At 36.3% G+C, this 26855-nt stretch overlaps 1 protein-coding gene across 1 annotated transcript; it reads right to left on the bottom strand.

The window, feature by feature from the left end:
- Positions 1 to 1827: 1827 nt before the first annotated feature.
- Positions 1828 to 18099, bottom strand: LOC108372840 (uncharacterized). Its single transcript, XM_017628624.1, has 3 exons — positions 17400 to 18099; positions 3336 to 3428; positions 1828 to 3053 (listed from the first exon to the last, which is right to left on the bottom strand). Exons 1-3 carry the CDS (start codon positions 17678 to 17680, stop codon positions 2432 to 2434), a joined length of 996 nt encoding a protein of 331 aa, XP_017484113.1. The 5' UTR covers positions 17681 to 18099; the 3' UTR covers positions 1828 to 2431.
- Positions 18100 to 26855: the final 8756 nt, after the last annotated feature.

A 26855-nucleotide genomic window follows, 5' to 3' on the forward strand; every position in this document is an offset into this window, starting at 1 on the left:
GTCACCATAAGTCGCCATGATATGCTGTTTATCAGACCAGCGCTGACTATTGTTATGTCTGGCGAGCTNAATCGAGATGACTATGGGTAGATGGTCTGATGCTAGAGTCAGCATAGGTCGCCACGTTATGCTGTTTATCAGACCAGCGCTGACTATTGTGATGTCTGGCGAGCTACTGCAGTTACCCATAATCCTGGTGGGTGCGTCGTCGTTCATTGTGCAGAATGTCGAATCGTCTATCTGCTCAGCCAAATCGGTTCCCCTACGATCGTTTGACAGGCTTGAGTGCCAAAGATCGTGGTGCGCATTAAAGTCACCTACTACCATTCGGTTTTCATCTCTGAGGAGCGCCGTATGTCTGGGTGATATCCTGCCGGGCAGCAGGTGACAGGGGGTATATAAACGTTGAATATTTCCATCTCAACATTGCCTGACTGGATAGCAATGCCCTGACATTCTAGGGTGGTATCCCTGCGGTCGATGTCTGCTTCGATAAGACGATACTGCACTGTGTGGTGCGTGATGAACGCTAAGCCACCACCATTATCTCGCTCGCGATCTCGGCGCAGTTCAACAATGTTGAGATGTTGTGCTCTCTTGGACCGCAGCTATCAGTATACCATGCCTTCCCATAAAGACGGTTATCTCCTCGATCTTGCTCTGTAGCCCGTTGCAGTTAAATTGAAGGAGCTTCATGTGATTCGGGAGACGTGTGGTAATGCGGGGTGTGAGATGTGTGTGGTCGTGTCGCCATCGGCTGTGTGCGCTGCTGAGGTGGTTGCCGCCCTGTGGCGTCGCGGTTGAAGCTTGCGACCGTGCTGCGCAGCACGGGCCCTCGAAGTTCCTCGTCCAGTCACGTTCCTCGTCCAGACCTGAACATGCCCTAAAGTGGCACCGGCCAAGGCAGGTGTTGCACTTGACTGATGTCACATTACGGAATATCCTGGTCTGTCATACCGTGCAGATTGTAGGAGGAACCAAGAGTTGTTGGCGGCGGCGTGTGGGTGGTGGTGCGGTTGTGTGTGTTCAGTGGTCTGTGGTCTGGTGCGATTGTGGTGTGGTCTATTGTGTTATGTTGTTGTGCTGTGGTGTTTGTGTGGGACTGCTTAGGTGGACTGGGGTAAGCAGTGGAGGCTACTCTGTTTGAGCAGCAGGGGGCCACAAACGACGTGGTCCACTGCCGATGTGTCCGTAGACCTGAGCAGACTCTGAGTTGACTCCACTCCTCGCAAGCATTGCACTTGACTGAGGTGGAGTTGTGGTGTAGTCGTCTCTGGCATACACAGCAGGTGTAGGTTTCTGGCCCTGGGTTTGACTCGATGCCAGCCCGTAGCGAATGTAGCCCTATGGACGAACAACTTCGGAGATACTTCGCCGACCTAAACGGGGTTAGATCGCCGAAACAACAGCCCTTGGTCGGGTAAAACCCGAGTCATTCCAGTACGTAGAACTGGCTGTCATGGGAATTGAGAATTGCCTATATAATGCGGTAGACTTTTATAAAAAAATATTAAACACAGTATAAACAAAAGTAATATAGCCAAAACTGGTCAAAATAAAAAGTTTCTATTATTTCTGCCACCACTGTATATGTATGTACATTCTCGGTTGTATAACGTACTGACAGCATATGCGTATGTATTCAACTGTGGATCGCTCGGAGAGCACAAAAATTTATACAGTAAAAAAAAAACAAGTTCTAAAAGAATTAACCATATTTATTATAGGTCAAAATGAGCAAACCGAAGAGAAGATTTTATGTGCATACATAGATACATATGTATCTACAAGTGTAGTATGTATGAAAGAGCAATGTAAAGGAGAACGAAAAGTAAATAAACAATTCTTATCAATGAAAGCTCCAACGTTTACAAACAACGACGATATATAGATTTACAAATAAAATCCATAAAACGAGCTTTTTAGCAGCACTATGATACTGAGCATTTATTAACTGCGGAAGGTAGGCAACAATTCAATTTTTTCTCAAGCGTCATAGTTCCAACGTTCGATTATTGCTTATCTGCAGAAGTATTTGTTCATTAAAATTCTAAAACGAATAAGCTTACAATAGAAAAACCCATACGACTTAATACTTCTTGAAATGAGAAAATAGACAACCTATTAATATTGAATCGGAGTTGCTTTATAGTGTGTATATATGTATGTACATATATACGTATTCAACGGCTTTGTCAAGCAGGTTATGTGGTTAAAGAAACAATAAAAAAGTACAACAATTAAAAACAAGAAATTTACTTCACTTTACCTGCTCATACCGATAGGTTAACTGTTCGTAAACAGCGGACATTAGCATCCAACTCATGACCAAACCCATGTCGTTTAAAAAATTTATTTTTTTTGTTTTGATTTTATATTACAAATGTTTCCCTTGTACGTATATTCTTTAAGGTCACACAATCGCACCGATTCACTCATTCGCCACACACGCGCGCTCGCCACATATATCTAATTCCAACGAATTACAGCACTTGACTAAACTCACCTCATCTGGGCGATTGCCGCTAAGAGCGCCAAGCGAGCTCTGTAAGCTGCTGGATATTTTTGAAAAGGACGGTGTTTCTGATAATTTGTTCTTTCCCAAACCGGTGGAGTTATTGCGACTAAGAGGAGTATCGTCAAATATTGACGCTTTAGATGATAGTCCGTCGGTTGCGCTTGCTCCAGCTAAGTCCCGGTTATCAGTATCGGCGCTATCCGCGTCGCCGCGCTGGCTTTCAACTGTTATAGGAACAATACTTGGCTTAGATGTATTTTCTATGCATTCATTGAGTTCAGCAGACGTGGTTGTTTGCACTTGCGCAGCTGCTTGATCGTCAAGCTCTTCTTGGGTTGTGATTGATATTGCTTTATCTGGCAATAGCGTATCAGCACATTCGACTGCAGAAACGTTGCTTGAGGCTAAATTTGTTCCACCTGTCTCTATTTTAGTAGCCGTGGAGTCAAATGTCTTGTTTTCTTCGCTGCCTTCTTTAATTACTTTTAGTTTATTGACCTGTACTGCTGCTGCATCCTCGGTAACAGATTCTCTCCTGTGAATGATAATAACAATCTGTGAAACAACTTGAAAGAGTCATTGGCTAAGAGGAACGAAAAGTGCGAAACATTTAATTGAAAAACAGTGCATGCAAAATTTTCGAGTATGCAAATGGTGGGTGAGTGCAATATCAAAAGTTATTTTTAGAAAAATAATTATTTTTAAAATTACGGCCACTTTAATTTTTAAATTTTAAATGAGCTTAATTTTGTGATTTCATTGCAGCGGAGGAGCAAAGTACAGAGGTGCGCTTTCGACCAAATGCAACAATACCTACCTGTTGGCATCATTAAAAATTTCTTTTTCTTCCTCTTCTTCATCTTTTTCATCGCCGTTCGCGTGACTTGATACGTTTTCAATATTTTTTATCCTACAAGAATTTACCATAAAAACAAAAATAAAATAAAAATAAAAGTAACAATTTTAAAATTATAAATGTTTAAAAATACAATCACAAATACTAATATTAAGAAGGTTTTTTTCTATGCACAAGCAATCAACACAAAGGACTTATCAATATAAACATATTTATTTACATTAAAAAAGGAAGGAGTCAAACTAGAAGATATGAAATTAAAATTAAATAAAAACAAATGCATTTTTACCAAATTACTTTATATTCAACCCGTCGATACATGTCTAAAGCGATTTATCTATTTCGAAGACAGGTAACTGAAATGTAATTCGCGGATTGCACAATTCATACTAAATGTGGGGCAATAGCCCTGCAGAAACTAAAGGCTTACAATTGAAGTATGTATGCGAGTACATAAGGCTAAATGGTTAAATCTCATATATTGGCCATAAATAATATTAACGATGGATTCGTTTTTTACTTGGTATATATTTATGTACATACACTATGTATATCGAGGGCTTATATTCAATACCACCTATCTCCAGTTTTCACAAAAGCTACTTTTTGAAGTTATAACCCATCTGAAACTTAACTGTCATCACTAATTGCAATTTAAACTTAGAAATTCATTAGTTAGTGCTACTAAAAACGATATACAAGGTTAGCATAAACATAATCGATGACAATTAAGTCTAAAGTGGATTTTAATGTAGGAATCTCACTTTTGTGAAAACGGCAGATAGGTTATATTCTATACAAGCATTCGATATACTACATTTGTATGAAGGAAGTTTGATGTTCTTATCAAACTTATGATTAGCACAGATAATGAATGAGCAGTTTACAGTACTGCCAAAGAAATCGGAATCACGCAAAATATTTTGGCCTAAAGAATACTTCAAATTAGTAAAGGGCTTACACTAATTACACTCTAGCGGTAGTGTGGAATAACGACTGACTACATTATTTGGGGGGTGGTTGTAGGTGTTCTGAGTGGTCAAAGTATTATAGCCGAACCACTTTTTGCCAAGTCTTAACGTATTATTTTTGTTGTTATTTAATTTTGGTTATTTTTTTCTTAAAAAAAAAACGTGTAAATCCAAGCAATATTAAGAAAATTCAACAAACTTTGGTACAAATTTCGAGCTTTTTTAAAAATTCTAAAAAATCAACCGTAATTTTTAGCCATTTGAAACTTGTACTTTATTCTATTAGAATTCAATGGGCTACAAAACTGCATACTCAGAATCGAATTAAAAACTCAAAATTTTTACGAAAATTCGTTGAAATTTTTTTTAATTGCATAAATTTTTAAGGCAGTGTTACTCGATTGGTACATTTGTACAGACTTGTGCATTTTTATATTGGGCTATTGGTACAAAATAAAAAAATTTGAACAATTTTTTTTTTTGTAGTCAAAAGCTTGGTACAATAGATACAGCAATCTGGTATTGAAAAATTTCAACAAATTATTTTTCGTGATTGGGAAAAGAAAAATATTTGGGTATTCACACATTGGGATACGATTTGCTTTCGGAAAATTTCCTATCGTGTGACACTGCGTTTTAACTTGTATTTATACGGATGTTGGTAAAGAATGAACTATAAAAAAATAACCAAAATTAAATAACAACAAAAATAATATTTTAATACTTGTCAAAATTTGTGCTGCTATAATTTTTTCGACTACTGTACATAAGTTGACTATGATTACTCGGCCGTGCTTTCATAGTAGCACACTGCCACTAATATTTGACCTACAAACAAAATACGGGCAGGAATTTCAAAATTGCATCCCTGTTTGTGTGAAATATTTTATTTTTATCAGTATTTTTCCTTTAATCAATCTATGTTGCAATAAAAGTGGCAATAAAAAAATATTTTGTAAAGCCTCCTCCAATGACAAAACGGTTTGAGCTTAAAAAATTTGCATAAAAATATATTCAACGGAATCGTAATAATGAGAACTTTGATGCGGTTTTTTAACTTTTTTCAAAGATATATAATAATAATAATAATAGATTGGCGCTTACACATATGTTAGTGTTTGGCCGAGCTTCTCCTCCGACTTGTGGCGAGCGCCTTGATACTGTCACACAAAGCGGAGGGACCGACAGTTTAAGCCGACTCCGAACGGCGATTGTATTTTTATGAGAAGCTGTTTTTCATGGCAGAAATACAATCGGAGGTTTGCCATTGCCTGCCGACCGACGACCGCAGTTAAGAAAAAACCTTTTTTCTATATTTTTTGCGATGTTGCTTTGACCAGGGTTTGAGCCCGGGTCCTGCGGAGTGGAAGCGCGCACTGCTTACCACTACACCACAGCGGCCGATTAGCACAAGAAAAACTTGAATAACTGAACCTAAACTATTCCGATCTAGACTTGTGAGGTGTCATTGGAACTCATTCAAAGGATGAAAGAGAAAAGTAGGATTAACGAAAGTAATTCAAAGTTGAATTAGGATGTGTTAGTATTTGAAAAAAAAAAATATTGGGACACGAATGACTTTTTTTTGGGACAAAATAAAAACAGTGGGAAAATATCTTTCTACTGAGATCCCATAAGTCTAAATGAGAATAGTTTTGGCCCAGTTTTTCAAGTTTTTCGTAAAGCAATCTCTGAAAAAAAGAAAAAAAAGCATCAAATCTCATTATTACGATTCTGTTGAAAAGATTTTTAAATATTTGTATGCAGATTTTTTAAGCTTAATGGGTTTTGTTATCTGAGGAGACTTTTTTCAAAAAGTTCTTTAAGAAACCATTTTTATTCAAATCGGTGCAGTTCACGTAATCTTAATATTTTTCAGAAATATTAATTAATTAATCCCGAAGGAAAACCCCTAACTGTTTTTGGTGATGCAGTCTAATGTAGATATGTATTTACCCTGCAGTGAAACCCCAAACTAGTCAGAAAAAATACTACTTTGAAACTAGAATTTTCTGACTGAAACCGAATTACATATCGAAAATTACCAGACTTGTACAAAACGATATATTCATGTCCGGTTTTATTTGACTTAGACAGTTTAATACAATAAAGTACACAAAATATATAACTTTTATTTGGGTATAAAGCGAGTACATATTCAGTTATACCAGACCTGTTAAATAATGATTAATAATCATAATGATTATTAATTAAAGCATGTTTTTTTGGATTACCGTTTAATAATTAAATACGAGTATTAGCACCTTTTTAATGATTAATGAATAATAGTTCATTAAAAATTGTTAATTAATTCATTAATTTTAATTACAAGATTACTTTGTTATTTTTGACCATTTTCAATTATTTCTGACTTTTTTTAATTACACGATTAATATACTAATTTGATTAATTCCAATTATCAATCAACAAGCCAAACTATAGACAAAAATTAAGAATATTTAATAACTGAATTTAAGTTAATTAAATGAAAACTTTTATTATACCTTTCATGAGCATAAAATGGTAATATAACTTTGGTCCGATGTTTGTAAGTACTAGAAGAAGAAGATATAGACCCATTAAAATGTAGACATAAATGATCAGAATGTCGAGCTGAGTCCGTCTGTCCATCTGTTTGTATGCAATCTTGTCTCTCAATTTTTGAGATATCCGGATGAAATTTGGTATGTGGGTGAGTGTATTTTTATAAAGTATTAATCATTTGTCGGAACCGGAAGAATCGGACGACTATAACATATAGCTCCCATACAACTGATTGTTCAGATATGAGATTTTTCATTATAACTTCTCCATTTATGCAGCTAGGAACATGAAACTTTGCAATACTTCCACCCGTTTTCCACTTATTAAAACTTAGAATGAAAATCACAAAGATCGGGTCGCTATAACCTATAGCCTTCATACAACTGATTGTTCCGATATGAGATTCTTTTTTATAACTTCTCTATATATGCATCTAGAAACATGAAATTTCGCATTATTTTCACTCATTATCAACAGAAAGTTAACAGAAAAATTAACAAAAATTAACAAAAGGGTATACCAGTTTACATACCGCGATCACACAGCAATGAAAATCACTTAAATTGTTGCTATATAAGGTATATCTTCCATACCTCTGATTGTTTAGATATGATTTTTTATATATTTACCTCCTCTATCTATGTATGCTGTGAATATATACATTTTTTCAAATGCAGTAATCTGTTAAAGTAAAATTTTCAAATCATTTCATTTTCATGAAAGGTATGAAGCCTTAGGCATTGCCGAACTGCTCTTACTTGTTTTTAATTAAGTTCACTCGAAAATGAACTAAAGTATTTATTTTATTTTTAACTAAACGGTTTTGTTTTGCATATTTAACATTAAAAAAGAAAAAAATATAGTATTTCTTGTACCTGAAAGTTTTTATTTTTAATGAGATTTAATGAAAACTGCATTTAAAGTTATGTTCGAAAATTTGAAATATTTATGTATTTATTTTTACTTTTAATTAATACTCACAAAATTTAACACTAATTATTGGCAAATCTAAGGATGCTTAATAAAAATGTGTAATATATTAAAGTGTACTTAATCAAACGTTCTTTATTGTATATTCATGAATTCATTTTACTTTTTGACTCCCAAGGTAGTGGGTTCGACTGATAATTGGACTAGTATTTTTCAGTCTATTTTCAACTAGTTGAGACTGGTATATTTCTGACCGAAATCTGACAATTACCATCTCGTAGGACATCCCCATGTTAAAAATACCAGTTGACTGCATGGAAAAAAGACTAGTTGGCCATGCGGTTCATACTAGTTGTGAGGTAGTTTACAACTGGTACACTTAACTACAGGGTATGTACATTAGACTGTCCAAGAATATAAAAAGGGGTCGAATAATTAGTGTATGTCCTGAAAATATGCAACTGTAGAACATTTTTTAATTGGTCAGACGGGCGTATGATGAACATTAAATTATTAAATTCAACTTTTTTAACAATTCCTGTCCTGCTTTAAATTATTAAATTCAACTTTTTTAACAATTCGTGTCCTGCTTTTTAAAAATTCCTTTCATAATATTAAATAGACAAAATAAAGTGTTTTATCGTTTGGCATGTCCTCTCGGGTTGATTAAGGGACAAATGTGAAAATATTAATTAAAAAATTTGAAAAACATCCTTTCAAATTTGTATCCTTTAATATAATTTCATGTATTTATAGGGTTTAAATTATAGTAAGATCCTTCAAAATGCATTCAAAATTAAAAATCTTGACAGGTTCCAAAGGAATAATTGACAACAAAAATTATAGTTGATCTTGTTTCGAATTCTTCTTACAACCGATACCCATATATCCATATTTTTTGTAAACTTTTTGAAGTATAATAACACCACTCTTGTTGTTATAACAACATACAACTTCCCCAAAAAGTTTTTGGGGAGTGTTGCTGGAGTGAGTGTCCTTGGCCAGATATAAATTTGAACCGTTCGGGTTACGTAGACCCAACTGTCGTGGGAACGTATTAACACCCCTATTGTGAAACATTTCGTATTCGGATTTTGCTACGAGTTGTCGACATTCGTAACAATGGCATGCCTAAAAACGAACGGGTATGAAATTTACAGCTTTTTGCGTAATTTTGTACGAAAACAATTCTGTGTCGGAAGCGAGATAAAAGATGTAAATCGATGTGTGTTCGCAGGAAATATTAGTGGTGATCTTTAAACAGATAAATTTGCCTTTCGCATATAGGTATATTTTTATACACTGCTTTATATGAACGAACTAAACAAACGGTTTGTTGCCCCTTACCGAGAAACTCGGGTTAGTTATTTGTATAATGATTTTCGGTTGTTGTGTCCAAACACAGAACCCGAATCTAAAAACTTTAGCATACACGAGTATTCAAAGGATTCAACTTTAATTTAAAATAAATGTTTCAAACTGGCGTGGCCGGAGTTATGTATAAGCCCTCTTCTCCGGCAACACTGAAAGGAGAATTCTACTTAGTAAGGGTTATAGTCCCTAAGCGCGGCCGAACAAAGTGCATGTTTTCGGCAGGGGAGTTTCCGAAAATCGAGATAGCTTTTCGAGATATTTGCAATTTACCGTTGTTCAGCCAAAAAAAAAATAAATAAAAATTTCCCTTAATCACGTATATCTTACGAACCAATTAAATAATCGCAATATGAGATACGGGAAAGGAAAGCTAGTCAAATTCTCTATAAACCCAAGTAATTTCTAAGCAAAAAACAAAACCGACTTCAATTCTCATATAAAAATTTAGGACTAGCGTTATTTTTTTCATGATCCAATGATTGGATCTAAACCAGATTAGTATGGAACCACCTCTGTAGGCGTTGTAGCGGCTACAACAACCCCGCCCAGATCGGCTAGTCCCTCAATCGTTGTCGTCAAGCTCTACTAACGGCAGCCCTAGGAAGCGTGCAGCCTCGACGGTGTCTGTCCATAGGGACAGGGGCGTTAGTGTGGTGGGAGTTAGAGGGCATACGAAGAGATGCTGTGAGTCATGGGGCGACTCGCCGCATGCCGGACATTCATTGGGAATATCTTCGTTTTTTTTTTTTTTTTTGATAGCCTTATTGGATCCGCCATTTTGAATTTAAAAAAGTTGACTTCAGAGTCGTAATCGGCGACCTCAAAAACTCTCGAGTGCCGGTTTTCGAACAAATCCAACAATTTAAAAAAAATGGATCGCCATTTTCGATCCGCCATTTTTAATTTTGTAAAACTGACTTCAGATTCCTAATTAGCAACTCCAGAAACCCCTTGATAACAAGTTCCAACCCATGACAATGCGTAAATCGTTCAGTATCAACGTTTTAATTTTACTATCTCTTTCCGAGTGCATATTTTTGGGCACTAGGCCCATTCTAACTGCCCAAGACAGGTATGTAATTAAGAGAATGTTCTTTAATAATACCAGAGTAATTATATGTAAAAACCACATTTTTAGCAACATTTTAACAGGTCATGAAAATAAAAAAATTTAGAACATCAGCGTTTTTATAAAATCGTGGGCCGAAAATCCGTTTTTTTTTTTTTTTTTGATTGCTAATATCAACAAGTAAGAAAGGCTAAGTTCGGGCGGAGCCGAACATTAAATACCCGGCGCAAGTATTTAATATATGACTTTCACCTTTCCGAAAGCTACCGCTACATGGTAAGCTGAGGCGTATCAATTTTGAGTAAACTAGAGTCCTTAAATTTCGATTTTTTTTCAAGCAGTTCTGACTTTTACCGATATATGAAAAGCGGCCTCAATTTTAGTCCGATTTCAATAATTTTCAACGTTTTGCTTTTATGTGGCAAGTACAATAACCATACCGAGTTTGGTACAAATTGGTAGAAAGGTTACCGAGATACATATATGTGATCATAAGTGGGCGGTGCCACGCCCATTTTCCAAAATTTTACCATAAACATATTTCTTAGTTAAGAATTGTTGCAAGCATCAATTTTGAATAAATTGGCTTTAATATTTACTGATTTATCGAAGATTTTGTATTTCTCTAAATTACCGTTATATGGGATGTGGGCGTGGTTATTGTCCGATTTTAAAAAGTTTCGGCGATTTGGTATGTTGTGCGAAGGCCAACAACTGTGCCAAGTTTGGAAGAAATTGGTGCAGCGGTTATTAAGATATACACATGTAACCATAAGTGGGCGTGGCTACGCCCATTTTCCAAAAATGTATAATATTCTTATTTCTCGTCTAAAACTTATTGTAAATATCAATTTTTGGTGAATAATCTCCAGTAGTTACTAAAATATCGCAGTTTTCGTATTGCTGAAAATTACCGTTATATGGGAAGTGGGCGTGGTTACGGTCCCATTTTCAATACCAACCTACCTTGGATAAATGGAAACCTACATACCAAATTTCGTTGAGATATCTCAATTTTTGCTCGAGTTATCGTGTACACGGACGGACGGACAGACGGACAGACGGACGGACGGACAGACGGACAGACGGACGGACGGACAGACGGACAGACGGACGGACGGACAGACGGACAGACGGACGGACGGACAGACAGACATGGCTTAATCGACTTCTCTATTCATTCTGAGCATTTATGTATACATTTGTCTATATCTATCTCGATTCGTTTTGGCTGTTACATACAACCGTTATGTAAACAAAATTTATATACCCTTGTGCACAAGTGCGCTCGGGTATAAAAAACTGTATCAAACTTTAATCGGAATGTTTAATTAACAAAAATAAACTGCAAACATATATAAGTATGTGAAAATATCCACAAGGTACGCCAAATGCGTCTGGGATATCAAATCGAAAATCATAATAATCATAATCATAATAATTATCAGCGAGATAAATATTTTTAAGCCTTCAAAATAATTATGAGTGCGAAAACATTTTTTAAGTCTTAAAAGACGGGGCTTGCTCGAGACCAATTCGGGACTAGTTAGCGTCCAGTTCGGGACTAGGTGAGGATTAGTTTGGGGCCAGTAGTATAGTCCAAAAGTAATCACTAAGTGGCCCCAAACTACTCCCCAACAAGGTCCAAACTGTCCTCGAATTTGTCCCCAACTAATTAAAAATAAATTGTGTGCTAAGATTCAATTAAGGATATTTTCCTTATTTGAGCTAAACCCGAAAAAGCCATTAACTTAGTATTATTGACATCTAAAGCTATCCCTTGCATTTGGTTTTACTCAGGCAACAGAATAAATAACAGCAGTTTCGCTTCATGCAAATGCAACAAGCAGATCAACATTCAATCAATTGAATTATGGTCTGATTGTGGCAACTTAACGTAACTTACGGCTCTCAAAAATTCTATTAAATGGGTGTTGCTTATAATTGGACAGCCGAAACTCAACCTAACTTAATGCCACGTCGAAATCTGTTTCATTTTGATTATCTAAGTTCTACTTTCCGTTAAGTTGAAATAAGATACCATAATCAGGCTTTTAGACTTAATACATGCATACATATGTACATAACTATGTTCAAATTAGAATTTATATGGTAAAGTAATTTAGCCCTGTTTTTTTATGGGAATCCTGCCTCTGTCTAGTCGAATTCCATTTTTCCAACGCTGAAGTGGCATGCACAACAGTACATATGTATGTATATTTGTTCGGCACCATGGGAATTCGGCACATTGTTTTCGCGAAGTTGATAAATTAGCAAGTGCGTTAAGGGCTGAGTCTTTTGGCTTATACAAAGTGGAAGTTCGTTACTAAATAAAAAAATAAAAAATATTTGAAATAACAGAATAGTGCGAGTGTTTAAAAATGCCTAAAGCTAAAAGAAATTTGTCAAGACAAACGGCCCGTAATCAGAGAATAGTAGCAGCGGCGCAAATAGAAACGATGCCTGCAAACGGAATTAGATCTGCGTTTATTTATCGACCTCAAATCAATTATATATGTAGGTGATTTTTACAATAAAAGTGTATCTACACATATCAGTGCCGTACCTATCAGTGTCAGTGAAAAATATAATATGGTTGCCCCAGTCCCAAATAGAGTTGTTCACACCGTCCGGCACAATGCCGATTTTTACAGTTCAGTGTTCGTTCCGCAATTTTTTATACACTCTAAAAACTGCATAGAAAACTGCTACTGAGAAGTGGTTATTTTTAAATACAATATGTGTAAGTATACGCATAAGATGTTCAAGACTGGATTTTTGAACATGAGATGTTNTTTCCGTTAAGTTGAAATAAGATACCATAATCAGGCTTTTAGACTTAATACATGCATACATATGTACATAACTATGTTCAAATTAGAATTTATATGGTAAAGTAATTTAGCCCTGTTTTTTTATGGGAATCCTGCCTCTGTCTAGTCGAATTCCATTTTTCCAACGCTGAAGTGGCATGCACAACAGTACATATGTATGTATATTTGTTCGGCACCATGGGAATTCGGCACATTGTTTTCGCGAAGTTGATAAATTAGCAAGTGCGTTAAGGGCTGAGTCTTTTGGCTTATACAAAGTGGAAGTTCGTTACTAAATAAAAAAATAAAAAATATTTGAAATAACAGAATAGTGCGAGTGTTTAAAAATGCCTAAAGCTAAAAGAAATTTGTCAAGACAAACGGCCCGTAATCAGAGAATAGTAGCAGCGGCGCAAATAGAAACGATGCCTGCAAACGGAATTAGATCTGCGTTTATTTATCGACCTCAAATCAATTATATATGTAGGTGATTTTTACAATAAAAGTGTATCTACACATATCAGTGCCGTACCTATCAGTGTCAGTGAAAAATATAATATGGTTGCCCCAGTCCCAAATAGAGTTGTTCACACCGTCCGGCACAATGCCGATTTTTACAGTTCAGTGTTCGTTCCGCAATTTTTTATACACTCTAAAAACTGCATAGAAAACTGCTACTGAGAAGTGGTTATTTTTAAATACAATATGTGTAAGTATACGCATAAGATGTTCAAGACTGGATTTTTGAACATGAGATGTTTAAAATACACACACGAAATGTTTATAATTGCAAACGTTTTTAACGCAAAAATAGTCCCTCTAAAAAATAAAAATTAAGTACATTTGATGTGTAATTTTGCTCTATGCGACAAATTTGGTATGTAAAACAAACAGGCAGTTTTTTAATTTTATTAACACGGTGTCTAAATTTGCAAACATCAGGAAAGGGGACTGGCAACCTCTCTTAATATGCGTTAATTCCAAAACAAAAAACTTTTAGAACAAATTTTAAACATTTTATGTGTAAACTGTGTAATTGTGAACACTAAGAAAATTCTATAGATATTTTTTTAGTTAAGTTTAACTAATAAACTCTAAACTCTAAAAACTGCATGGAAAACTGCTACTGAAAAGTGGTTATTTTTAAACACAATATGTGTAAGTATACGCATAAGATGTTCAAGACTGGATTTTTGAACATGAGATGTTTAAAATACACACACGAAATGTTTATAATTGCAAACGTTTTTAACGCAAAAATAGTCCCTTTAAAAAATAAAAATTAAGTACATTTGATGTGTAATTTTGCTCTATGCGACAAATTTGGTATGTAAAACAAACAGGCAGTTTTTTAATTTTATTAACACGGTGTCTAAATTTGCAAACATCAGGAAAGGGGACTGGCAACCTCTCTTAATATGCGTTAATTCCAAAACAAAAAACTTTTAGAACAAATTTTAAACATTTTATGTGTAAACTGTGTAATTGTGAACACTAAGAAAATTCTATAGATATTTTTTTAGTTAAGTTTAACTAATAAACTCTAAACTCTAAAAACTGCATGGAAAACTGCTACTGAAAAGTGGTTATTTTTAAACACAATATGTGTAAGTATACGCATAAGATGTTCAAGACTGGATTTTTGAACATGAGATGTTTAAAATACACACANGCGAAAAACTACGACAGAGGGCGCCCATAAATCACGCAAGTGACTACTTTAGTAACTCCCGGTAGTGCAGAGAGAGCCGATGGTGACTACCGCCTAGGACATTGCCTTGTAAAAGTAATCGATGAAATACACTGCAAGTAGTCGGTCGGTAATTGACGGTGTTTATTAGGTAGCTACCGATTCAGCAGTCCTGTAGTCACTGCCCCGTACTGCAGGGTACCGTGCGACATACTACGGATGTGTGTGAATTGGTATCACTGATCTATGATGATTGGCAATGATACTGAACTGATGCGGCACTGATTTGTGAAGATAGATCTTAACTTTTATTATTACCAATCGATTACAACACATTATATGTACATACATATGTACTAGGGTTACAATTGCCGGCTAGATGAATTATAGATACTAATAAAGACAAAATTCTTCCCCTGAGAGGTTTTCCCATTTGAGTTTCAATACGGTTTCCCCTTAGCTTTGATGCAAAATTACTCGAGGCTTCGCGAAGCACGCCGGGTATTTACTAGTCCTTGTATAATCTTAGTATAATTCTGACTAAATCTTTGACTGCTTTATTTAGATTTACGAAGGATTAGACAAGTATTCGCGATGTGTCACTTTTCAGTAGTAAGTTTTTTTTTTAGTTTTGAGTTATGTCGTTACTGCAGAGTACCGTCGATATGTATGTAAATAATTTTTGTAGGTAGATCCCGTTATTGCGGTCGTGATTATCTCCTAGACTTGTTTGCTATCACATTCGGCTATGTAGCATCACTATACTCCGTCTCCATCTGACAACAGAAGCTCCCTGGATTAAATTCATCAGTGTAGAGTAATTTTTAAATTAAGGCGAAGGAAGTGAGAGTGGATATAAACAATAAATCAGCTAGCTAGCAGGATTAATTACAACTGAAAAGTTAATTACATAGTAGAACACTGAAAATTCTCCAGAGCATAACAAGATTTTATTTTGATACCAATGCATAATTATCGATAATATGTGGCTTTTCTATGAAATTTCTCGTTATAAGCTTTAATTGCCTTTATTGTATTGAGGTGTCTGTCTATGTATATGTATATGCACTCAAGAATACACTTATGCATGTACATATGTATGTATGAATGTACGTTCACGTCTATTAATAAATATACGACCGATAACAACGTGTTTCTCAACGTCTAAGTTATACTTTTTTGATAAAGATGTAATGTACTACCGGGAGATTTGATTGTTTGAAATTCAAATCAAAAAAATATTTCGCAAATAATTTTGCTAGGTATGTATTTTTCTCACACACCTAAGCGACTTTTCACGCACCAATAAATCAACCTCATTTCATTAAACAAAAGAAAAGAAGACTTGGTATTTAGTGGGCAATTTTAACATAATTTTAAAGCAAAGTGATAAATAAGGTGTTGTATAATTCATGCTAATTATTGTTAAATTAAACAGCTTTATAAACTGGTATCAAGCAACGGTAATTTTCCTCTAAAATTGGCCCAATAATGTTATCGCCTGTAAAATGTTAATAAAAATAAAAAGTGCAAAAATAAAAATGAAACTACTGGAAATGAGGTTAAACTTAAATGCGGTAGAATTAAGATGGAAAATCAATAATTTACATTTTTTTGTCTTCAAACTAGGTATCCGTTTGTATGCGTTTTCCGAGGATCTGAAACAGCTGTCTTCTCCGTTTCGTTTTTTTATTTTCTTGCCTAAGTATCCGATTGTTTATTTTTCTGGAAGGTTTTCACTTGAGTCAATGCTATGCTTTTTGCAATTATTAAGCATTACTGTCCGCCAAGTTATTTAAGTATGACAGTTGATTGAAGTACAATCGTTTTGCTTTACACAATTTAATAAGGCACGTACATATGTATGTATGTTGTAAAAGTGAATGGACTGGACCAAATGTGAAATCATCTGCACCGCTTAACGTGAGAAGGTACACGCGATTTATTCGTATGGAGACACAGCGATACCAGTTTATACATATGTTAATGGAACGAAGGCACCTATGCGACTGAGTCTGTCAAGTAGTAGTAACAAATAACCAATTTTGTAGAGAGCATAATGGAAAAATGTCACGAAAAGAGAAACGCGACAAAAGTATTGGCACAATTCGCCACGATTTGTGCTAAACTCCGTTGGTTTTTAATCAAGGTATAATTTGTTTAAACATACAATAATTAGAATATGCCTTTGTTGCCAATTAAAAGAATGTGTACTTCAAGCGTACCCTCAGGTGAATGATGGCAGGGCAAATTTTAGGGGCTTTTGAATTACGTGAATTAGACTTTAGTGAGAAGTTGATGTTACGAAGAGTTCTGTTTAGTAAAGAAGTATTTAATAAATAAATATATATGTAATGTATTTGTTTGTTTATCTATTACGTATTTAAGTTATATGACTAGTTATTGGTTAACTAAACAGGAAATAAAAATGATAAAGGCTTTTTAATAGCGGTAGCGCATGCAAGCTCTATAAAAAACATTTTTTAACAAATTTTTAACCAGGATATAATTTTTGTATGTATGGATATGCAGGTACAATCTATTTTGTTTTTATGAGGCTAAGTTGAAATGTTAATGCAACAGACATTCCGAATTACTGTAATTTTTAGGATAGTAAAAATAAAACGAACTTACATTGGCGTTTGTGAAGCCGATGCAGCAGCGGATGCGAGTTTTAAGGCTTTGGCTGCTTTTGCTGCTCTTGGCGGGGGCGTTGGTCGTTCCGTGTTGGAAATACAGCTTCCAGCAGTAGTAGCACAAAATAAATTTGAATTATCAATGTCTTTTCTGCAGTATATAGGAGTTACCAACGATGGTGACGATGACAGCTTTGTCGGCAGTGAAGATGGTTTTGTATTTGCTTTTAAGGTATTTGTTGCCGTTGATTCTGGATTTTTCGGTGTGGAACAATTCATGACAACCAGTTTCCTGGCAAAAGAAATCACAGCGTTTCGCTACGTGCGGCTTTTATTGCCAACATATAAATTCGTTCAATTCCGAATTAACTCCATGTATCTGGAGTAAATAGTTTGCACATTTCCTGCATTTCCGTCACGATGACTTTTTTGATGCCCTTGTTCAAATTCGGAATTCGGATTTTCTGTATCTCGCGAAGATGACATATGTACATTTATACATACATATGTATGCTGAAGTAATCAAATTTTCCTCAGCGGTTTCTTCTACGTAATTCACATAATTTCAAAACCGTTTGTTTATAAACAATAATAAATACATTGAATAATGTAAAAATGTTCACAATGCGGTTTTTTGCAATTAAATATATGTTATTTCTTCTTTGTTGTCCAATCCCTTTGCCTAATTTGAAGACGTATCCGACGTAAATATGTATGTAAATATGTTTTTACGTTGAAGCTGGGTTGCATTTGGGCATCGTAATAACTTTTTGGTATTTCTGGAAGTCATCAAACTTTTTGGAACACCTAAAGAGCACTGACCTTTGAGCTAGAGAAAAAAAAAGTGGGCGTGGCCCGCCCCCTTTCCCGGATTTTAACGGCATATTTTTTTTTGTGCAAATTGACAGGGGCAGCGGATAGGGGGGCCGAAGGCCGCCTACGCAGAAAGGTATTCTGCCCCTTTCTTTGGCAACACAGAAAGGAGAATTCTACGTTATGAGGATTATAATCCCTAAGCGCGGCCGAAGGCCGCCAACGCAGAAAGGTATTCTACGCAAAAATACTGTGGATAGTGTAGCTTGATTAATTATCCATTTAATTCTACAACTCAATCTTATAACAAATAAGGCGATTAAAAAAAAATAGTTTGTATATATTCCTTTAGTATTTTTTTCGCTTTTCCTTTTCCATATAAAACTATATTTTTATATATATTTTATCAAATATGATGTCCACAAGAATTTTTTGCTACAAGTCATATATAGTTAACGGTATTTTGTGCTCTTTCTGATAAACATATCTGTTAATATAGTTAGTTACGTATTTTTTTACGAAAAACATACATTGTTATAAAAAAAATTGCCATAATTTGGTTTTTTTTTATATTTTCTCAAATTATGTTTGCGTTATGTATGTAGATATATATACTGAATGAAAGGTCCTTCAATTACCTTTCCAACTGTCCATATTTTTTTTTTATTTGTTATTTATTTTGAAAATCGGTTTAATAGTTTTCAAAATATAAGCTTTTGAAAATTTTGGAAATTCCACGTTAATCCCCCCTAGCGGCCGCTGTCAATTTGCAACAAAAAAAGTTTACCATTAAACTCAGCAGAAAAGGTTGCACCATGTCCATGTTTTCTTATTTCTCTAGCTCAAGGGTCAGTATTCTTTTGGTATGCCAACTTTTTTCATAAATTTAAATTTATTCGCCAGCGGCAATTAATTTTTTTATTTACTTCTTAATTTGGTGCAATGAACAAATAAGAAAAACTTATTTAAAATAGTATGTTTTAATTTTATTTGGGTTACCCGTTGCTATAATCCCTGCTTTAACCCTCATTCGTAAATAATGGTGATAAGAAGGAATCGATAGTGATGTGCTGAATTTACGGTACCCAATACTTAAGAAAGATTTTGTCACCCAATACTTCCTTTTCGGTACCCAATACCTATTCTATACATAATTGCGGCTTTTTGACATAATTTTCAACAGAATATCTGTCAAAAAAGTAGCATCGACTTTACTCGGATTATGAATATGCTTCACAATGGCTGCATTACTTTACTCATTCTGAACGTTTGGAATAAACTTTTTGGTTTATTTATTATTTAGAACGTTCCTGATGATATGTTGACGTATATTTCAGACGCATTATGTTTATTCCGGCTGTGAAATGGGATTATCCGGAATGTATAAAGAAACGCAGCCAATAAGTACGAGTAAGACGACGCTGTCCCAAAAGTTGAACAATTTGTACTAAGCAATGTGGAAACCACATATCAAAACACTCTCAGCGCTTTCTTGATACTGTGGCAACAGTAAACTTCCATTTTATCAGTTTCTACCTTCGTAGATCTAAAATTTAAGAAAATTCTTTGACGGATGAAGGAAGTCTTTCAAGGCCCCGGTCAAAAATCAGCTGGTTTGAATTCGTTCTATACATTTTTGTTCTTAATGTTGGTTTGCCACATACGCGTGCGTCTAAAATTGAGAGTTGGGCAAATTTTATCAGATGCGTCAACGCATGCGTTGCCAACAGGACGTCTTCTATTAAATATCAGCAGAGTCGACTTGGATGTCTGTCAAAAGCATCCCTGTGACGCAGAAAAGAATTTCTATCGGGCGGAGCCTTCATGCCTACAAAGTTAACATCGTCCGATTCGTCCAGAAAGAAATGTTTCAAATAAGAAAGTTTCTCTGCATTGTGGCGATGGACAATGGAAATTAAAACCTCAATTAGCCCCCACCCTTGCTTTTGATATGCTAGGCTCCCCTAAACCGCTTTTATTTTTGGTCTACATGCGTTCTTATTGGAAGCCCAAACGTTTCGGTACCGAGTATCGAAAGTATTGGATACTTATATCGGTACCGAGTGTCGATGAATTCTTCAAAGTATTGACTCTGCACATCACTAGGAATGGAAACGTTTGGCATATGCCATGATTGTGAGCAAGAATGATTATAGGGCATTCGCACGCCGAGATTTTTCAGGCAACTTTTAGTTGAAAGCAAAAATCGCCTCGTCCGAACGGCCTTTCAACTAATCGCTTTCAACAAAATTGGTCGCCAGCCAACTTTGAGCTCGTTCAACTTTTTTTTCCTTGCAACCCTGTGTTTGTTTACATTCTGTATCAGTGTTGGGAGATAAAATTGTTCCTTCAGTACGAAATCTATTCATAAAATATACTTTTCGGCTATAAATTGTTTTTTAATTCGCTCATATATTACAACGCTTTTATCAACTTGCAATGTTGTATTCCAGAAACTTTCAATGTTGTGTGTCCGACACCATAAAGCAAAGCTTTGAAAAGCTCCTATAAAAAAGCATAGTGAATAGGGCGAGGTAGATGACATCTAGATGTCGCCCTATGTACAACGTTTGCTACACCGGNAATAATATAAAAAAAACTTTTTAATATACAACGCTTTTATAAATGGACTAAAAAGTAGAAAATAATACTTCTCAGTCCCATAGAATTTGTTTTGATAACTTTTGATTTTGAAATTTTAGCAAAAGTCATTATAAACAATCTATGAAATTGAAAATGAAAAGCGTGGGGCGCATGCAATACAAAGCATTCGACAAAAGCATGGACAAAAGAGACATTTTCTTTGGATTCAGTATTAAAATTTGACATTTTAATAGCATTTCAAGTGCTTATCAAAACTTTACGATAAGATTTGACCATTTATCTTAATATTATTCAATTTTAATTATTTTTTGTAAAAATACGGTTTATATTTTAAGAAAAGCCGTACAAATCCAAGGTTCAAACTTTGTGCAACATTAAAAAAACCAACACACTTTCGTAAAAATTTCGAGGTTCTTAATTCGATTTCCTAGATTTATTTAGAATGTGCGGTTTTTAGCCCACTAAATTTTAATATAATTAAGTTTTTTATGAAGGTGTTGCTAATTTTCTCCATATAAAAAAAATCGTCGAACACACTTCGTATGGAAGAAAATGGCTGACATCGTCGACAAAAAAAATTGCCAAGTTCAACGGTAAGTCCCAGCTACTTTAAACTTGCATTTTATTATACTAAAATTGAATGGGCTAAAAACTAAAAATATTAATAAAACTCGATATTTTTACGAAAGTATGTTACACTTTACAATACTTGTTAAAGCAATACAACGCTTTACTAAACTTGTTAACACAATTAAACTTATAGCTTGCTTATTCGGAACTCACTTCTCTGCTCACTTTACTTGTAGCTTGCTGACTTGTAACTCACTCACTTCGCTGTGGCGGCGCCCTTATATACCTGCGCTGGAACTTCTCTTTCTCTCGCTGTTCGCAGTGTTCATCCAACTTGACGTCTCTCTTTGTGGAACATTCTACGTCGTTCCTCGAACATCTGCCTATTTCTCGTTGTTCGCTTTGTGTTGCCGCAGTATTCGCCACACTGCCCTCCACCTAAGTCTGATCAGACACATTTGCTGCTCCAAACGTTGCTAGTATTTCATCTTGGTTCTCGGTCTACCCATTGTCTGGATTAGATGCACTGCGTCTTAAAGCTGTTCGTTAACCTTAAACGGATCTTCCCAGTTACGATGTTGTTCAGAGGTGAAGCCTTTCTTCAGCTGCGGCATGTGCAACAACACCAAATCGCCTTCCTGTAGTTCCTCCCGGCTCGATGCGTTACTGGACATTGCTTCCAGCTTATCTCCGGTGGTGCACCATCTCATATGGTCGTGCTTCTGCCGGCCACTGGTGGTGACCAGACCATGTATCCTCTCGTGGACACCCTTTTTGCCAGATCTATGCCGCATCCTCTGTCCATGACACCCAGGCTCTAGCCTTCGTGTTGCACTGCCTTTAGCACATCTTGCTAAATCTGGTTCCTCACGCATAATCTTGCCCAGTGTTTCCGCATCTCGCTCTTTTGCCGGCGTTAACCTCATTGACCGGACATGTATAACCTCATCCTAGGCCTCCGGCTTAACTGCTCGCCTTTGCCGACCACCTTTTTCGGGACACTTCAAAGCGCGCCTACTGCTACCACAGCCGCTTCAATTTCAGGCCACTAGCGTATCACCATTGCAATGTGGTTTAGCGGCTTTCCGCCTGCCGGAAACACTGCCTGGCTTGCCATGACTACTTCCTTGTTGCGACCTCTTCTTCACTGAGCTGGCGGAACCGTCACGCTTTTCCTGTATCGGTGAACCGTTTCCTTCTCCTGACGAAATCACTCCGTCTCCATCACTGCCAACCTCCGCCCAACTAACCGCTTCCGTTTCTGGTGGAATCTTCGACACTTCCTCTAAGACTAACCGTCTGCTGCACCACTGGCTGTCGTAACCAACCCTAAGTGGCACTTTCCTGTGACGATCTGTCAGGATAATTCTCTGGAGGTCAATCTTCATGCCTTGGCCAAGTAAGAAATTCACGCCGATGATGACTTCATCCACAATGTCTGCCACTATAAACTTAGTGTACGAGGCCACACCGCCGATTATTACATCGCATGGTACTTCTCCTAACACTTGGGTGCGTTCACCAGTTGTAGTCTGCAGCTTTGCTCCAGGCAGTGTTTGCATTTACTACTCCATAGTAGCAATAGCAACAATCGTATTGATTCGCTTATGCTACCGCTCTACATTTGAAGAGAGCAGTAGCAGAGCAGGTAGTACAAAACGCGAAAAGCATTTGTATTACTCGGCTCCCGTCTGAGCTTCGTTGTACTACTACGCAGATGAATAGAGCACAAAAACGAACAATGTGCTATTTAGAGTCGTAGCAAATTAAAAAACTGTGATTGCATAGCATAGCAAAGCGAAATTTTTGCTTCTGCTATTGCTATGGTTACGGGAATGAACCATAAAAATTCTATGTACATGTATATTGTATATCTATGTACGTTACGGCGGGTCAATTTGTGTGGGAGGTTTTTCGACTATGCGCGTATAGCACAGGAGCATTCCACGTGTAGTTCTAAGCAAATTTGCCGAAGAAACTATGGCAAACCCTTTCCCCCCTCGTCAGAAATATTAAAGTAATTTCCAATAATAAAATTATTCTTCTGCGGCGGCATGTTTTATTTTTAGTAGATCAATAACGACTGTACAAAAGCAAACGAAAAACCAGTTGAGCATTTGTAGCAGCTGCGAGAGCAATTCAACGACTCCCGTAGCGATAGCAATAGCAGTAGCAAAAATTTCGCTTTGCTATGCTGCAAACTGCTATCACAGCTTTTCATTTGCTACGACTCCAAACAGAACATTGTTCGTTTTTTGCTCTAATCATCTGCGTAGTAGTACAAAGAAACCCAGTCGGGAGCCGAGCAATACAAATACTCTTCGCGTTTTGTGCTACTGGCTCTGCTAATGGTATCTTTAAATAGAGACCGATAGCAAGAGCAAACATAAAAACTGGCAAATAGCGAAGCATTTTCAAACTCCAGGTAGTGGCTTCACATAAAAAGTGGCCAAATCCGGTTGAATAATGGAATGTGTCGCTCCAGTATCCACTGTCAGTACTCTCTCCTGCACATTCACACGTCTACCAACAGTGAGATTGCATGCTTTCCGGCCAATTTGTGAGACGGAGATTATGGGCCCTTCAACATTTGGAGCCAGCACGCGGCCCTTCTTGCTGGCTCGTTTCACTTTAACGACTGATTGGAGTTGGCTTCGTCTCCTTAATACCTTCGTTTGCATTCTGCTGAATTGTTCAGCCCACTGGAACTTTAAAAAATTTAAATCCTGTGTTTTAATTTAAAAAAAAAATCCTAAAACCATTTGACCTCGAGCCGGCAGAATTTACAATTAAGAAATAAAAAGGTCGCCAAAACCATCATCATGTATTTATTTATTGAATCTTTCTTTCAAAACTAACAATAAGTTTTCAAATTTTACAAACTACCATTAAATTTAAAATTTCTGCGGCGATGCTTAGAATTTTTTTATTTTTTAATACATTTATTTACTACAGTTATTGCGACACCGGAATGGACAAGACTCCGATCGCTGGATATCGTGCTGGGCAGGCGGTCTAGAAGGACGAGTTCCAGAGCCGCACAGCCTGGGCGGGTGGAAAGGACTAGTTTCCACGCCGCGCCTTCGCTTCTCTATATTTAAGTACTTACAATCCAGTAGGCTGTGTTCGGTCGGAAAGGACAAGTTTCCGAGCCGCACTGACGCTGGTGTTGGGTAGTCGGTCGGAAAGGACGAGTTCCAGAGCCGAAGTTGATATATTGCGGATATCGAAGTTTTTTATATTGCGCATCATTTGATAATATCGGAGAAATCCTTTCTTCTTAGTCTTCTTGCATATCTCGAGCTAAGAAGATCTCTCGCAAGTCGATTTGGATGGTTCATTAACCGTGCTGAGTAACTGGTGCTTAGCTCTCTTAAGTCCTCGTGCACCGTATTTAGATTAAGATCTTTGTGGATATTCGTATTTTTTATGTACCACGGTGCTCCGCATATGGCGCGTACAATTTTTGACTGCAGTCTTTGAAGTCGGTTCAAAATGGAATTGCACGCTGTGCCCCAAAGCCCGATTCCGTATGCCCAACATGGTTTAATCATCATATTCAAAAGCAATATCTTGTTATCTAGTCTTAATTTAGATTTGTGTGCTATAACCCATTGAAGGCTTGCTTGTTTTAGTTTCGCTTGAGAAATTTTGTTTTCTATATGCTTTTTCCAGGTAAGTTTTCTATCTAGTGTCATCCCAAGATATTTGGCACTATCTTTTTATGGTATAGCTTTGCTGTTTATTTTTAGTGGTGGGCAAGTTTCTTTCTTCAAAGTAAATGTTGTCTGAACACACTTGCTTTCGTTAATCTTTATCCTTCAAGAACCTATCCATGGCTTGAAATTTTTCAAATATTCTTAGAGCTTGTAAGAAGCCTCTTTAGGGTCTGAACTATTGCTTAGGATAGCTATGTCATCAGCAAACGTTGAAATGGTTGAACTATCATCAGTTTGCAAATCACGAGTGTATATTACGTACAATATGGGTCCTAGGACACTGCCTTGAGGGACACCTACATATATTGGGTGACTTTCTGTTTTAAAGGAATTCTGCCTGACTCTGAAGCTTCTCCCCAGCAGAAAGCTTTCCAGAATTACATGCGTATTTGCAGGGAGTGAAACCTTTAGTTTGTATATAAGGCCATCATGCCAGAGTTTGTCAAAAACTTGAGAGATGTCCAAAAATACGCCGGTGCAGTGGTGGTATTATTTGGTTACTTGTTAGTGAAGGTTGAATTTTTTTCAATACAAGTTTTTCAAATATTTTGGAAAATACCGAAATCAAGCTAATCGGCCGATATGAACTTACTACCATAGGAACCTTGTCTGGCTTGGCACCATAATTATTTCCGAGAGTTCCCATAAGTCGGGGAAGTGCCCAAACTTAAGCATGTTATTAAAAATATGTAACAAAAAATGTAGGGCAGTTATTTATTTATTTTTTACAGTCTGTTAGACTTATATTGCAACAAAGATTTAACATTCTTACAATTAGATTTTAGATTTAAAATGTAAATATTAAATATTAATATTTGTGGAAGCTCCTTTATCATTTCACCCGTAATTTATTCTTCTGAATATCATGAACAATGGTGTTAACTAAACCTAATAAATTAAATATTTTTAACCCGAAGCGGATTTGTGGTAAGGCTACTGGGGGGTATTGAAATATTGGAAGGATGAGAGCCTTGTGAAAGATGACAGGCGAAAGCGTTTGCTTTATCCCCATCATTCCTCGCCCAGTTTACGTTCTGAGTACGTAATGGTACTTCTCGAAGAACGAGCCCCTTCGCATGCTTCAGTGTTCGCCAAAGGAAATAGTCAGTCTGTTTCGAAGCAGACAAGGACTGAAGTATCGACTGCGTACTTCTTTCTTTTTCCGCCTGCAAGAAAATACGTAATTCCTTTGTACACGCATTCAGCTCCTGTTTAAGCTTAGGAGCGCGGATTCTTTGCCATTCCCTTCTTAATTTGCGCTTTTTACTTATTAAGTTAAGAGTGTGTGGCGTGTGCAGAGCAGTAAGAACTGCGATGTTTAATAGAAGGATTTGGTGTTGCAATTTCTTTGGCCTTGACTATTATATCAGTGAGATTTTCAGCTGCCCTGTCGATTTCATTCTTGGTCCGGATAGGAATTTGCGGGTCAATGTGCGAACTGAAATATTTTTTGTACTTTAATCAGTTTGTGTGCTTATTTGTAAGATTTTTTTGTTTTTCTTCATACTTAGTAATCATTGATAATGTTATGAGGCAGGGTGAATGAACTGAAGAGAGATCAAATAATGCTTCAGTATTAACTCGGTGTCGCGCAATACGATCGGGTATTTTTTGGGGGTGAGATGGCCAATACCTTGGCTTATCAGTAGACAAGACATCAAATCCTCTGTTCTGAGTTACGTTACTTTATATAGATTTATACCCTTTGGTGTAATCAATCTAGATCCCCAGAATGTGTGTTTGGCATT

The sequence above is a fragment of the Rhagoletis zephyria genome, unplaced genomic scaffold (genome assembly GCF_001687245.7).
Source record: "Rhagoletis zephyria isolate East Lansing unplaced genomic scaffold, Rhagoletis_zephyria_1.1 Rzeph_scaffold_06083, whole genome shotgun sequence".
Classification (NCBI taxonomy): Eukaryota; Metazoa; Arthropoda; class Insecta; order Diptera; family Tephritidae; genus Rhagoletis; species Rhagoletis zephyria.

Coding starts and splice junctions, on each gene's coding strand:
- LOC108372840 (XM_017628624.1), bottom strand. CDS start 17,680: ATGAATTGTTCCACACCGAAAAATCCAGAATCAACGGCAACAAATACC. Junction 3,429..17,399: donor TCGGCTTCACAAACGCCAAT/GTAAGTTCGTTT, acceptor AAATTCTTGTAG/GATAAAAAATATTGAAAACG. Junction 3,054..3,335: donor ATTTTTAATGATGCCAACAG/GTAGGTATTGTT, acceptor TATCATTCACAG/GAGAGAATCTGTTACCGAGG.